Below are 15,166 nucleotides of genomic sequence, written 5' to 3'. Positions count from 1 at the left end.
CAGTGAATCCGGTGCTCTCAGCTCTAAGCTGTGAGTCCACAGCACTGTGACCTGTTCCTGTGAGAAAGGAGGTCTCTGGCGGTGCTACCCAGCTCGCCTAGCCCAGTCGGGGTTGAGGTGCATGAGTCCAGTTGGTGCACTGGCTCTAGGGCGATGCTGACATCGGTTATGGGCCCAGTCGTTGTTCCAGTCGTCTGACCTGACGTTGTTCCAGTCGTCCCAGTCGTCCCAGTCGTCCCAGTTGCCAGAGGTTTCTGTTGCTGGTTGCCGGACGGTGGAACGGACGCTGCATGCTGGACTGATTTGCGGTGCCCAGAAGCAGAGCTGTTTTGGAGCAGAGTGTTCAAGCTGCCGCTGTTGCTGTTGCTGCTGCTTGATTTATGGAGGTATGTTGCTGACTGCGAAAGGAAGAAGATAGCATCCCTGTTTGCCTGTTAATTGCGCTCTGAGTGAGAGAGAGAGTGGCTGAAGGAGTCAAGGCTTTATCTATGTTGCACGAGGGAAGTGTCTTGCTCTAAGTAATAGCAGACATGGCCTGTGCACATTCTGGCCAGATGGCTCTGTCCTTTCCTCTCCTCACGCCTGAAACCTATGCAGTTTGGCAAGTAAAGATGAAAGCGCTTTTACAGAGGGAGATAGAAGATTTCACACGATAGAAGATGACCCTCCAGATAAGGATGATGATGATTGGGCTGAGTGGCATGCTGCAGATATGAAAGCCCGAGGGACTATTATTTTGAGTGTTTCAGACCACTTGCTGGTGAACTTAGAGGGTCAAGAGACTACACAAGCTGTTTGGCATAAGTTGAGAGATATGCATCTTAGACAAAATGCTGGTTCCAGTGTGATTTTCTTTAAGAAGCTGTGCAGGCTGCAGTTGGAGAAAGGTGGTGATTTGCCTAGCCATCTATCTCAATTAAAGCGTCTCAGACAGGACCTTGTTCAGCGAGACCTGGATATTTCAGAGGCTGTGTTTGCAATGCTGATGATCAATAGCCTAGATGAGTCTTATGATGGAGTGGCTGCCCAGATTTCCACAATGCCTTCTGACCGGCTAACAGAAGATTATGTGTCTAGCGTGCTCTTGAATGAGTGGGATCGCAGACAGGCTGTTAAAGAAAGCCGGGACTGTGCTGTTAAAAATATGCTTGAAAATGTGCCTGAGTCTTCAGCAGGGGAAAGTGAAACTGCTGCTGTTAAAGCTTTGAAATTGAAGCGGTGCTTTTCGTGTGGAGCACAAGGCCATTTGAGTTTCCAGTGTAAGAAGTCTTCAAAGAAGAAGGGAAACTTCAGAGGCAGAGGGGGAGGAGGACGAAATCCCCATGCACCTGCTACTTCAAAGGCCTTGATCTCTCGCTGTTCCAGTCAACGTGGGCGGAGTTTCTTCGTGGTCGACTCTGGCTGTTCAAACCACGTGGCCAAAGATAAGAATCTCTTTGTTCAGCTTGAGAAGCAAGAGAAAGAAATTCATCAAGCAGATGGGACAGTTCTCACAAGTATGGCTCAGGGAACTGTGTTCTTAAAGAGCCTGAATGCAACTATTAAGAATGTCCTGTATGCGCCTGATATTCAGGACAATTTGTTGAGTGTTTCCCAGCTTGATCGTCAAGGGTTTAAGGTGGTGTTTGCTAAATCTCGCTGTGAAATTCTTAGAGATGGCAAGCTCATTCTGTATGCAAAATGTGTAAATGGATTGTACCAATTGCCTTTTGTTTCAGGTACAGGCACTGCAGAAGCAACTGAGAAAGAGTGTTGCAATTTATCTGTGGATAAGAATGAGAAGTTGCATGACCAATGTATTCATTATTACCATCGCGTTTATGGTCATCTGAATTTCCAGGCTGTGGCAAAAATGCCTGATATGGTTCAGGGTATGAAGTTGAAAGAATGTCCCTACCACATGAAATGTGTTTCTTGTGCTGAGAGTAAGGCAAGACAAGCTCCCAAAGGTACAGAGTCTGGGAGAGAGGCCAAGAAACCATATGAAGTCATTCATGCAGACTTAGTGGGGCCTCTAGCGCTCTCTAGAGGCAATTCAAGGTTTTTCATGGTTCTGATAGACTCCTATTCGAAATATGTTTGGGTCTATATGCTGCAGAAAAAGTCTGAAGCCTTTACCAAGTTTCGCCAGTTTTGTAAATGGCTCAGAAATGTACATAATGAGAATGTACGTTTTCTTTTCACAGACAAGGGTGGAGAGTTTTGTTCAGAAGAGTTTGAGAGTTTTCTTTCTGAACAGGGCATTGAGCATAGGACGGCCACGCCCAGATCACCCTGGCAGAATGGTTTATGTGAGAGAGTAAACCAGACCCTGCAGCAAGGAATCAGAACGCTGTTACATGATTCGGGGCTGCCCAATCCTTTTGGGGCTGAAGCTCTTTCGTTTTTCTGTCATGTGTATAACAGGAGATACCAGTCTAGTGTAAATTGCACCCCATATGAGATGCTTCACGGAAGAAAGCCATGTGTAAAGCATTTTAAAATTTTTGGTTCGGAGGTTTGGGTGCACACCTCGCAGGGTGACAAACTGAGCAAGCGTGGAGAACATGGTGTTTTCCTAGGATATGAGAAAGGGTCTTATCGTGTTCTGATCACAGACACGAAAACCATAAGGCTGACCAGGAGTATTGATGACAATCCACAATGGGACAGAGTTGGCGTTTTTCAGTGCCATCCCATTTGTGATGATGGTGCAAAAGGGGCAAAGAAAGTTAAGAGGGAGGCAAGTGTTATTGGTGATGATAATCCTGATGCCAATGTAGTTCCAGATGATGGCACAGATTATCAGACCCCAAAAGCCTCAGGTGAGTCTGACGCTGACTCAGACTTAGCAGCTTCATATACTTTAGCTCCCCATTCTCCCAAAGAGGAGGAAGCACCAGAACAAGAGGATCAGAGAGTTCTGCGCAGGTCCGAGAGAACAACCAAGGGTGTACCACCGAAAAGGTTTTCTGAAGAGTTTGCAAAGACTGCGGTCACGAGCAACTCTGGTGGGGTTTTCAAACCTAGCATGAAGTGTGCTGAGAGTAGTAGCACAAAACGCTTTATTTATTTCCTTACCTGATATTTGAAGGAAAGCGTGTATTTGAGTTCTGAAAAATGGTTTGTTCAAATCTGCCTAATTAGAAATGTCAATTTGTATCTGAAAGGAAGAAATGTGTGTGAAGATTTTTCCAGAAGCTGCTTATTCAATGGTATTGTAAAAGTGTGTTATATGCCGGGGAGAGAGATACCTGCAAATATGTTAACCAAGGTTGTAAGCAGAGAACAACTTTTGGAGTGTGTGTGTAAATTGCAGTTATGTTAAAGATTCTTGAAATGGTCGGATGAAATGGGGGAGGATGAGGAGATTTCACCCCTCCCATACCCAAGAATCTCCTGATCATCTCCTGATGGTCTCTGCTGACTCTCCAGAGAAGAGGAGGCGTGTCCTGCCTATCTACTTATTCTGCCCAGCAACATATCTGTGTGTGTGAGAGAGAGTCAGTCAGTCAGTGTATCGGAGAAAGTGAGAGTGTTAGAGATCTTAGAGATAAGATTGCTGCTAAGTGCAGCTGCAGACTCTCAGTGTAGCATTGATTTATGCTTAGAATATTCAGCTCTGTATATAGTTTTGTATCATAGTTGTAGTTACAGAATAAAAGGAAGATATTCTACAGAGCTGCTCTCCGAGTGGTTTATACTCTGCAAGACTCTGCAAAACTCTGCTGCGCAACGACTGTATTATTGAGACAGTGAATCCGGTGCTCTCAGCTCTAAGCTGTGAGTCCACAGCACTGTGACCTGTTCCTGTGAGAAAGGAGGTCTCTGGCGGTGCTACCCAGCTCGCCTAGCCCAGTCGGGGTTGAGGTGCATGAGTCCAGTTGGTGCACTGGCTCTAGGGCGATGCTGACAAGTATTTCAGTATTTAAAACGGAACTTGTTTATTCTAATAGGAGTTCTGATTTTTCAATATGGTTTTGCAAGTATCCTTTAGACACTTTCCAGTCCCTGTTTATCTTCTCTTTTGAGATCCTTCCTGGATACATTCATCTCAAGTTGTGCAAGTCTTGGGCAAAGCCCTGAGCAGCTGCCATATTTCCCAGCTCTTTCTTCCCTGCAGCCCACTTTCCCCAGACTTGGCAACTAAACCAGGAGGACTCGCATCAGCCACTTCCAGCCTGGCAAGTGGTTAGGGAGTATGGCAGATGTTGCACTAAAGTAAGCAAAAGAAGACATTAAAGAGCTGCTGTTTTTACCTCAGGCTGTCAGAGAAGGCTTCCACACCAAACTTGGATGGGCAGTAACTACCTCCAAAGATTGCCAGTCGTCCATTTGTACTGGAGATGTTGACCACCCTCCCTCTGGCTCTCCTCACCAGAGGCACCATGTGTAGTGTCACATCAATCATCCCAAGAAGGTTGACATTGATCACCTTTGCAAAGTCATCTTTGGTCAGCCATTCGTTGGGACCTGATGGTAGAGCTGTGCCTGCGTTGTTCACCAAGCCCCAGAGTCCTGTGAGAAAGAACGTATGTTTGTGATTCAAGGACCCGATCCCCGCTTGGGGAATAAAGACACGTGGACACAGAATGTAAGGTTAATGGGTAAGGTAAAGGCCACAACTTTGTTGATTACAGCATGTGAGAAGGTATTGGCTTAGGCATTGGACCACGGAACATTAGACTCCACCCACTCGTAGAGGGGTGAGTCTGAGGAGGGGTTAACCACCAGTAGGGGAAGCCTGTTGATGCTAATCCAACTAAAGGCTCTCTTTCTGATGTCACTGAGGGTCGTGCCATGGCCCCCCGCCCCAAGGGCATCGGACAGGATCCACGACCACTGGATTCCTTTAGCGGAATACCCAAAATTGTCAGGGAAGGCGATGGCCACACCTTGCCCCCCGAAACACCAACAACACATTCCAATGCCTAACCGCCAAGTACCACGAAAGTTGTGACGGTTGCTACGAGGTAGGCGAAAAAAACCAAGAGGCCGGGCCAATTTAGCCAATTGGGAAAAAAACTCCTACCAGGCCCCCTGGTTAAACAGAGCGACCAACCAGAGATCCATAGCAAAGTCTCAGGAACAGCTAATCTCAAGGGAGTGGAGGGTGGGTGACTCGAAGAAAATGTGTGTGCAATTGTGGGGATGGCTGGCGCGGCTGCCTTTGAGCAGCAAGCCACGCCCCCGCCGAGCTTCCCTATTGGGTGCCCAACTGGGGAGGGGCATGGTGCCAGCCCTGGAGATGAAGCAAGGGGCGTCCCCCGTCCCACCAATAGCACAGAGGCACCACAAGGAAGGTAGAGATTCACCTTTGCTTCCAATGCACCCTTTCACCCACTCCGTCGCAGCCGCCACACTCTCTGTGCTGCTCACATCCAGAATGGTGGTTTTCAAGCGCTCTGAGGTGCCCTTGCCCAGCTGCTCTGCCCCCTTCTGCGTGCGACAGGCTGCCAGCACCCGCAGGCCCCGGGCATCCAGCTGCCTGGCAAGTAGGTTTCCAAAGCCAGAGTCACACCCCGTGATGAAGACATATTTCTCCGTCAGGTTCTCCACCGTCTGTCTCTCCTGGTACCATCGGCGAAGGAAGTAAAGCCCCAGCAGGGCAGCCAGGTAGAGCCACATGGCTGAAACCTGCAGGGAAAAAGAATTCAAGCATTAGGAAGCATACACGCCCCTGGCAGGACTTGGAGGGGCAAAAGTCGAATCCCTACTCCACCACAGAGCTCAGCGGGAGACCTTTTATGTTGCCACTGCTGAATTTCGCCTCCCTTGCAGTGTTGTTGAGGGAAAGGAGAATTTTTGCATGGTGCAATGAGCTGCTTGGAGCAGAGGCAGGTTAAAGAAAAACAGGTGTAGCAAGCTGATAAGAAGATAATGTGCATGTACTTGCATGTACCTTTTAAAGTTCTGAACTTTTTCTGGAAATGTTTCTCGGCCTTTAAAGGGTGCCCAGGAATAAAGTTGTTATAAGCACATGTTAGTGGAGACAGGAAGTTACTATCATGCATAACTGAAAAGGGAAGATTCAGGTAGGTAGCCATGTGGGTCTCACACAGTCAAAATAAAAAATAAAAAATTGTTCAGTAGCTCCTTATAGACCAACTAGGTTTGTTCTGGTATAAACTTCCATGTGTATGCACACTTCTTCAGATACACATACACATACACATGAAAGCTTATACCAAAACAAACTTAGTTGGTCTATAAGGTGCTACTGGACAATTTTGATTTGATTTGATTTGATTTGATTTGATTTGATTTGATTGATTTGATTTGATTTTGAAAAGGGAATAGACCAACCTGCAGTTGGTTAGAGGAAAGGCTCTCAGCTTCAGTTGTGCGGCAGGTAAAGCAATGCTTCCTTCTCCGGTTTACAGTTGCTCCTTATCTGCCTGCTGCTGTTTTTCATACTCCACTGGCTGCAAAGGGAGCTCCTCCCTTCTGGCAAACATTGGTTTAACCCAGTTAGGTGCTGAGATTTACTGATTTCTTTAAACTAACTGTGGAATCTGTTGGTGAAGGAAACACACCAAATCCCTCCCACTGCAGAGCTCCGTGCTGCACATTCAGCCACTTTCCCCTGTGTTCTGTTCATGTATAGATAGAGCAAATAACTCAAGTCATTTGTCTACAGCAGGAAGAAAGCCTGGGGTTGAGCGTATCTTTCTTACGGAAGCACATCCCTCCTGCTGATAGAAAGATGGGCAGAGTGCTTGCAAAATTACATTTCACCTAGAGTAGGAAGGGTGAGGCTCAACCCGGCCAGCTTGCTTTGGTGCATGAATTCTAGTACAGTGGTACCTCGGTTCGCGAACAAAATCTGTTCTACTAATAAATCTGTTCTACTAATAAAGAAGGCTGATTGCCGAAGAATTAAGAATTAAGGTGCTACTAGAAGGAATATTTTTTATTTTGCCGAAGAATTGATGCTTTTGAATTATGGTGCTGGAGGAGACTCTTGAGAGTCCCATGGACTGCAAGAAGATCAAACCTCTCCATTCTGAAGGAAATTAGCCCTGAGTGCTCACCGGAAGGACAGATCCTGAAGCTGAGGCTCCAAGGCTCATGAGAAGAGAAGACTCCCTGGAAAAGACCCTGATGTTGGGAAAGATGGAGGGCACAAGGAGAAGGGGACGACAGAGGATGAGATGGTGGGACAGTGTTCTCGAAGCTACCAGCATGAGTTTGACCAAACTGGGGGAGGCAGTGGAAGAGCGTGCTCTGGTCCATGGGGTCACGAATAGTCGGACACGACTAAACGACTAAACAACAACAACAATAAATTTGTGGATGTTTATTCAAAACCTGCCACAGAGTCCAAATCCTTTTGTTGTCTTTTTAAATAGTTTGTAAATAATTCCCATTCTTCCTTGAAGTCGCGGTTGTCCTTCTCACGCAATTTATGTGTTAACTTTGCCAACTCGCATAGCTCATCAGTTTTTCTTGCCATTGTTCTTTCGTTGGGATTTCCTCATTCTTCCATCCTTGTACTAAGAAGACTCTTGCCGCTGTTGTAGCATACATGAATAAGTTCTTTGTTTTTCTTGGCAGGTCTTGTCCTAAAATCCCTAACAAAAATGCTTCCGTTTCTTTTACAAGTGTCATTTTGAACTTTTTTTTTTCAATTCGTTGTGTATCATCTCCCAAAATTTTTAAATTTCTCTACATTCCCACCACATATGATACAAAGTACCTTCTTTTTATTTACATTTCCAACATGTATTTAACCCAGTTTTATACATTTTTGCCATTTTTACTGGTGTAATATACAATCTATACATCATTTTCATATAATTTTCTTTCAAAAGAGAACAGTCTGTAAATTTCAAATCTACCTTCCGCAGCTTTTCCCAATCCTCAAATTGTATATTATGTCCTATATCTTGTGCCCATTTAATCATGACTGATTTGACCTCCTCATCTTTTGTTTCCCATTCTAGCAGAATACTACAGTGGTGCCCCGCAAGACGAATGCCTCACAAGACGAAAAACTCGCTAGACGAAAGGGTTTTGCGTTTTTTGAGTCGTTCCGCAAGACGAATTTCCCTATGGGCTTGCTTCGCAAGATGAAACGTCTTGCGAGTTCTTGCGAGTTTGTTTCCTTTTTCTTAAAGCCGCTAAGCCGCTAATAGCCACTAAGCCGCTAATAGCCGTGCTTCACAAGACGAAAAAACCGCAAGACGAAGAGACTCGCGGAACAGATTAATTTTGTCTTGCGAGGCACCACTGTATATGCTTTCTTCAACAACTTCACTTCTTCTATAACCTCATTTGGGAATCTAGAGATTGTACAGTGGTACCTCGAGTTAAGTACTTAATTCGTTCCAGAGGTCCGTACTTAACCTGAAACTGTTCTTAACCGGAAGCACCACTTTAGCTAATGGGGCCTCCCGCTACTGCCGCGCCGCTGGAGCACGATTTCTGTTCTCATCCTGAAGCAAAGTTCTTAACCTGAAGCACTATTTCTGGGTTAGCGGAGTCTGTAACCTGAAGCGTATGTAACCTGAAGTGTATTTAACCTGAGGTACCACTGTATAGCTAAACCCTTTTTTGTTATCTTCCTTATACATTTCGTATAATTGTCTATAATGCAACCAACTCTGGACATGATCTTGGATTTCCTTATAATCTTTTAATTTCCATTTTCCTTCTTGATCTCTCAGTAAGTCTCTATATGTAGGCCACTTTCCCTTTTTGCCAAGCAGTTTGAGTAATGAAGCTTCAGTTGGTGATAACCACCAAGGTGTTTTTTGTTCTATTAAATCTTTGGACCTCTCCCATACTCTCATTAATGATCTTCTGATTATATGATTGTAAAATCCTTTATGTACTTTCCCTTTCCCATACCATATGTATGCACACCATCCGTATCTGTTATCATAACCTTCCAAATCTAATGCTTCTTCCTTTTCCAGTTTTATCCAGTCCCTAATCCAAACCAAACATGCAGCCTCATAATACAGTTTAAGATCTGAGAGGGCGAAGCCCCATCTTTCTTTTGTATCTGTAAGTCTCTTATGTTTTATCCTTAGCCTTTTGCCCCACCCCCACCCCGATAAACTTAGAAATATCTTTTTGCCATCTTTTGAGGCAATCATCCTCATTACTGGGGATTGTCCCATTACTGGGACTGTCTGGAAGAGAAAGAGCATTTTCAGCAACACATTCATTTTTACCGCTGAAATTCTTCTACTCCATATTTCTAAATTCCTTTTTATCTCAGACCATACTTTTTCCTAATTGTCTTTATACACATTTATATTTCTTGTTGTTGTTTTTTTAAAAATAATGTTTATTAAGATTTGAAAGGTTACAAAAAGGGAAAAGGAAAAATAGAAAACAGCATATTAAGCAAAAACAGAACATCACATCACAATACAAAAAAGAAGAAAAAAAAGGAAAAAAAGGAAAAAAAACAACAATAACAAAAAAAATGCAATGAATCTTCCCATAACTTATCTTTCATTTACTTATTTCCTTGACCTCCTCACACCTCCCTTTTTTGTATTCTAGTTCAGTTAGCTATTTCAGCAAATCCTTTCCATCTTTTCCAGTTTTTGTCCTATATTTTATCTTAATATAATGTAACTTTACTTTCCCTCCTTTTACCATTTAAGAATCTGTTTTTTCTTAATCCTTTATAGCATTTCTGCTAAAACCACATTACTTCATTCCAACATCCATCTAACATTCCTTAATTTTACAATGTTTCTGTAAATAAACTTTAAATTTCTTCCAATCTTCTTCCACCGACTCTTCTCCCTGGTCTCGAATTCTGCCGGTCATCTCAGCCAGCTCCATATAGTCCATCACTTTCATCTGCCATTCTTCTCGGGTGGGCAGTTCTTGTGTCTTCCAGTACTTCCCGATGAGTATTCTTGCTGCTGTTGTAGCATACATAAAGAAAGTTCTATCCTCCCTTCGCACCACGTGGCCGACCATGCCCATTAGAAAGGCCTCTGGTTTCTTCAGAAAGGTATATTTAAATACCTTTTTCAGTTCATTATATATCATTTCCCAGAAAGCCTTAATCCTTGGGCATGTCCACCAAAGATGAAAAAATGTACCCTCTGTCTCTTTACATTTCCAACATTTACTGTCTGGCAAATGATAGATTTTTGCTAGCTTGACTGGGGTTAAGTACCACCTGTAAATCATTTTCATTATATTTTCTCTTAAGGCATTACAAGCCGTAAATTTCATACCTGTGGTCCATAACTGTTCCCAGTCAGCAAACATAATATTATGTCCAAAATCTTCTGCCCATTTAATCATAACAGATTTAACCGTTTCATCCTGTGTATTCCATTTCAGCAGCAAGTTATACATTCTTGATAAATTCTTAGTTTTAGGATCTAGCAGTTCTGTTTCCAATTTTGATTTTTCCTCCTGGAAACCAATCTTTTTATCTAGGGCTTTCTCGGCTTTTTCTACCTGTAAGAAACCCTGCCTGATCTTGATGTATATATTCACCTTGATGTATATATTCACCTAAGATTTTTTCATCCTATTTGCTAAAATGTTTGCAAATTAGTTCTTTGGATCTCAAACTTTTAGGCAGTAGATGCAAGCTTTATTAACTACTATCATAATAAGCAAAGAAACAGCAACAGGTGCTAATATACAATTAAAGTACAGTCGTACCTTGGTTGCCAAACGCTTTGGAACTTGTACATTTCAGCTCCTGAACAATCAAAAACTGGAATGATTTTCAATCGTCCGGTGCGGCTTCTGATTGGTTTCTGAACGTTTTGGAAGTCGAACGGACTTCCGGAACAGATTCCATTCGACTTCCAAGGTACAACTGTATATGAAAGAATACTCAAAGATAAAGTTGTGAAGCTGGCTCAGCTATCCATCATTTTTGCCGGGGACATTCCAGAAACCGGTGATGGCACCCCTCTTTCTCAGGCCAAAATATGCTTCGCACTTTACCCGGTCAGTCCAAACTGGAATCCCAATTGATTGCTGCAGTTGGAGCCTTTTATAGCGTCCTGGAGCAGCTTTCCACCGTTTCTGTAGCAAGTGCTTTATGCTGTCATCCTTTTTCCCATCCACTTCTAAGGGCACCTCCTTCGATTTCACACTTTGAAGTCAGAGCATGAGTTCAAGGTAGCCCTGCACTCATACTCCTCCTTATATCGGCAGCTGGTTCAGAGCAAGGACACTCCTTTCTTTCCCATGCCTGCAGCTGCATTCCTTATCTCATCCACCATATATAGAAATACAGTATAAGCTAAACTGAAAACAGCAACACCATCTCCTGGCTTTCCCTTTGGCAATATAACTAATATTTTTCTTCAAAGCAATGTATACTGCTTGCAAAAGTTTGTTTGTTTTTTGCATTTTCTATTTTGCATAAACAAGCAAAGTAAAAACGTAAACATCAAGATGCAATTAGGCTTGTGTTCCATCCACAGATTGTTGGCTCATTTGGACAACTGTAAAGGTTTTTATTTAAAGCAATCTATACAGCTTGAGCAGGTTTGGGCTGAATGCAGCTCACCACGAAGTCAGCGATGGACGTTGGTAAGTAAGAGGCAGGAATGTACAAGAGCTTTGCATCCCATCCTGCAGAGTAGCGAGTGCGAGGGGAGCAGGATGTCAGGGCATGTTCTATGCAGTCGGTGACCAGGTGAAGCTTGCTGTTGGAAGTGTTAAAGGTATATTGGACAATTTTGCAATCTGTGTGTGAGAAATATGAAGCAAAACAGAAGTTAGTGCTGTAAATGTAGGGGGTAACCTAAATCTTTTGGGAGCTGAATGGACTGGTTAGCTTCTAGATACCTCTCCCTAGAAGAACTACTGTATTTTTCGCTCTATAAGGCGCACCAGACCACAAGACACACCTAGTTTTTGGAGGAGGAAAACAAGGGGGAAAAAATTCTGAATCCCAGAAGCCAGAACAGCAAGAGGGATCGCTGTGCAGCGATCCCTCGATCTGTTCAGGCTTCTGGGATAGCTGCGCAGCCTGCATTCGCTCCATAAGACGCACACACATTTCCCCTTACTTTTTAGGAAGGAAAAAGTGAGTCTTGTAGAGCAAAAAGTACGATAAATCATAGCAGATGCATCTGGAACTATTTTGGAGGCTTCAAAACAGAACACATTCTCAAAAGATTTAAATCTACAATGGACGAACCTGTCCACTTTGGTTTCTCTCAGTTTCAATATCTCCAAAATCTTTCAGTTTGGTTCTCCTCATTTCAGTTTATGGTTTTTGAAAGTCATCAGCATTTCAGTTTTCACAATACAGTGGTACCTCGGTTTAAAAACTTAATCCGTTCCGGAAGCCTGTTCTTAAACCCAAACCGTTCTTAAACCGAGGCGTGCTTTCCCTAATGAGGCTTCCCACCGCCAGTGCCCTTCCACCGTTCGGATTCCGTTCTTAGACCGAGGTAAAGTTCTCAAACCAAGACACTATTTCCGGTTTTGTGGAATTTGTAAACCAAATCATTCTTAAACCGGGCTGTTCTTAAGCTGAGGTACAGTGGTGCCCCGCAAGACAAATGCCTCGCAAGACGAAAAACTCGCTAGACGAAAGGGTTTTGTGTTTTTTTGAGCTGCTTCGCAAGACGAATTTCCGTATGGGCTTGCTTCGCAAGACGAAAACGTCTTGCAAGTTTGTTTCCTTTTTCTTAAAACCGTTAATACCCAGGGTGCATTGCTTGAAGAGGTGCAGTTGCGACTTGACTTCGAGGAGCAACTCATAGCACGCGGTGTGGTAGCCTTTTTTGAGGTTTTGGAAGACTTTGGTGATTTTTGAAGCTTTTCCAAAACTTCTTTTGCAGCCATTTGGTAAGTTAAACTTTTAAAACTTTGGGGGGGGGGTTGGGTTTTGGGTTGGGGTGTTTGGAATTCAAGGACTTGGTGTTGGGGAGGGGTTTGCAAGAATCTGGAAGCTTGTGTGTTTTTTTTCCTGCATTTTTCTGATTTTTTGTGACCATTGGGCCACTCTGCTGTTTTTTTAAAAAAAAAAATCTGGATTTGAATTTCTGTGTGGTGGGTGGCTGGGGGAAGAGTTGGGGAGGGGTTTGCAAAAGTTGGGGAGGGGTTTGCAACAGTTGGGGAGGGGCTGGAGGAACAGTTGGGGAGGGGTTTGCAACAGTTGGGGAGGGGCTGGGGGAACAGTTGGGGAGGGGTTTGCAATTTCTGTGTGGTGGGTGGCTGGGGGAATAGTTGAGGTTTTTGAAGACTTTGGTGATTTTTGAGGCTTTTCCAAAACTTCTTTTGCAGCCATTCAGTAAGTTAAACTTTTAAAACTTTTGGGGGGTTTTTTGGATTTTGGGTTGGGGTGTTTGGAATTCAAGGACTTGGTTCTGGGTTTGAATTTCTGTGTGGTGGGTGGCTGGGTGCTTTTGAATTTTTTGGATGTGAAGCACTGATTTTTTTGAGGGGGGGTTGCGAAGGTAGGAGCTGTGCTGCCATGGGACCCAAGAAGACTGCTGCTGCAGAGGCCGGCGAGGGGAAGAAGGCGAAGGTTACGCTGGAAATGAAGAAGGAGATCATCCGGAAGCACGACGGTGGAATGCGTGTGACAGACCTCGCCAGGAAGTACGGGAGGAATCCATCGACCATCGAGACCATTCTGAAGATGAGGGAGAAGATCCTTGCGACTGATGCAGCCAAGGGAGTCACCAGGATCGTGAAGAACCACCCAGCTGTTCTGGAGGAGGTGGAGAAGTTGCTGCTCATCTGGTTAGAAGAGAAGCAGCGTGCAGGGGACACAGTGACTGAGGCCGTCATTTGTGAGAAGGCCAAGGCATTGCACGCAGACCTCGTCCGGGAACAGGCAGGAACCTCAGGCGAGCCAGAAGTCTTCAAGGCAAGCAGAGGCTGGTTTGACCGGTTCAAGACAAGATCTGAAATCCACAGCGTGGTCAGGCATGGAGAGGCTGCCAGTTCTGATGTTTCTGCGGCTGAAGACTTTGCAGAGGAGTTCCTGGAGGTTGTGAAGACGGAGGGCTACGTTCCACAGCAGGTTTTCAACTGCGACGAGACCGGGCTGTTTTGGAAGAGGATGCCCAAAAGGACTTTCATCACACAGGAGGAGGCCAAGTTGCCTGGCCACAAGCCCATGAAGGACCGTCTGACCCTGCTCTTCTGTGCCAACGCAAGCGGCGACCTGAAGATCAAGCCCCTGCTGGTGTACCACTCGGAGAACCCACGGGCCTTCAAGAAACACAAGGTCGACAAGGAGCAGCTGAGTGTCATGTGGCGATCCAACAGTAAGGCTTGGGTCACACGTGTGCTGTTTGTGGACTGGGTCAATCTTGCTTTTGGCCCTGCTGTCAAACAGTACCTGCTGGACAACGACCTGCCGCTGAAGGCTTTGCTTCTGATGGACATTGCTCCTGCTCATCCTAAAGGCCTTGAGGAGGACTTGTTGGAGGAGTTCAGCTTCATCAGCATCATGTTCCTGCCGCCTAACACCACGCCACTGCTCCAGCCGATGGATCAGCAGGTCATCGCCAATTTCAAAAAACTCTACACCAAGGAGCTTTTCAGGCGATGCTTCGAGGTGACTGATTGCACCACCATCACCCTGCGGGAATTCTGGAAGGACCACTTCGACATCATCACCTGCTTGAAGATGATCACCACGGCCTGGAACGGGATCAGCCAGAGAAATTTGAATTGCGCTTGGTGCAGCCTGTGGCCGGACTGTGTGGCACCAAGTGACTCTGATGCACCAGAGTCAACAGCGGTGCAGGACATTGTTGCCTTGGGGAGGACCATGGGCCTGGAGGTCACAGAGGAGGACATCAGCGAGCTGGTGGAGGAGCACGACCACGAGCTGACCACCCAGGAGCTGGTCGAACTGCAGGCAGAGGCTGCGCAGGAGCAGGCCTCGCTGGAAGAGGAGGAAGCAACTGAGGAACGGCTGTCCTCCAAAGAACTGAGGGACATTTGCCTGAAGTGGAAGGATGTGCAGGCTTTTGCACAGTGGCACCACCCTGACAAGCACGTGGCACATGACATTGTGAACACTTTTGATACGAGGGTCATGTCGCCTTTCAGGGAGGTGCTGAAAAGGCGGATGAAGCAGCAGACCATGGACAGGTTCTTCAGCAAGAAGCAAAGAGTGGAAGAGGAACCTTCTTCGAGTTGTCCCCCAGAGTCTTAGAAAATGTACTGTACACTTTGTTGATTTTTAAATGTTTTCTGTCATGTTTAGAAA

At 45.0% G+C, this 15,166-nt stretch overlaps 2 protein-coding genes across 8 annotated transcripts in view; one reads left to right on the top strand and one right to left on the bottom strand.

The window, feature by feature from the left end:
• The window catches only part of LOC308471031 (retinol dehydrogenase 7-like), a 35,773-nt gene that overhangs the window by 8,910 nt on the left and 11,697 nt on the right, over window positions 1–15,166 (bottom strand). For 3 of the 7 annotated variants that reach the window (XM_080994911.1, XM_080994912.1, XM_080994917.1), the window contains exon 5: window positions 11,314–11,670. In XM_080994911.1, coding sequence (XP_080851037.1) covers window positions 11,453–11,670 — 218 coding nt within the window. In that variant the 3' untranslated portion in view covers window positions 11,314–11,452. Of the gene's footprint in view, window positions 1–4,238; window positions 4,498–5,294; window positions 5,617–5,721; window positions 5,879–6,285; window positions 6,817–10,920; window positions 11,671–15,166 lie in introns of those variants that run through there. The other 4 variants (XM_080994916.1, XM_080994914.1, XM_080994915.1 and 1 more) reach the window with 4 other exon arrangements.
• The window catches only part of LOC308470931 (tigger transposable element-derived protein 1-like), a 21,486-nt gene extending 6,320 nt beyond the window's left edge, over window positions 1–15,166 (top strand). Inside the window, exon 2 of the mRNA XM_080994641.1 lies at window positions 13,094–15,166. Within this exon, the coding sequence (XP_080850767.1) occupies window positions 13,412–15,112 (1,701 nt within the window). The 5' untranslated portion in view covers window positions 13,094–13,411 and the 3' untranslated portion in view covers window positions 15,113–15,166. The remainder of the gene's footprint in view (window positions 1–13,093) is intronic.

Source organism: Podarcis pityusensis (genome assembly GCF_964106645.2).
Source record: "Podarcis pityusensis genome assembly, chromosome: 2".
Classification (NCBI taxonomy): Eukaryota; Metazoa; Chordata; class Lepidosauria; order Squamata; family Lacertidae; genus Podarcis; species Podarcis pityusensis.
This window is presented reverse-complemented; position numbering and strand designations above follow the sequence as displayed.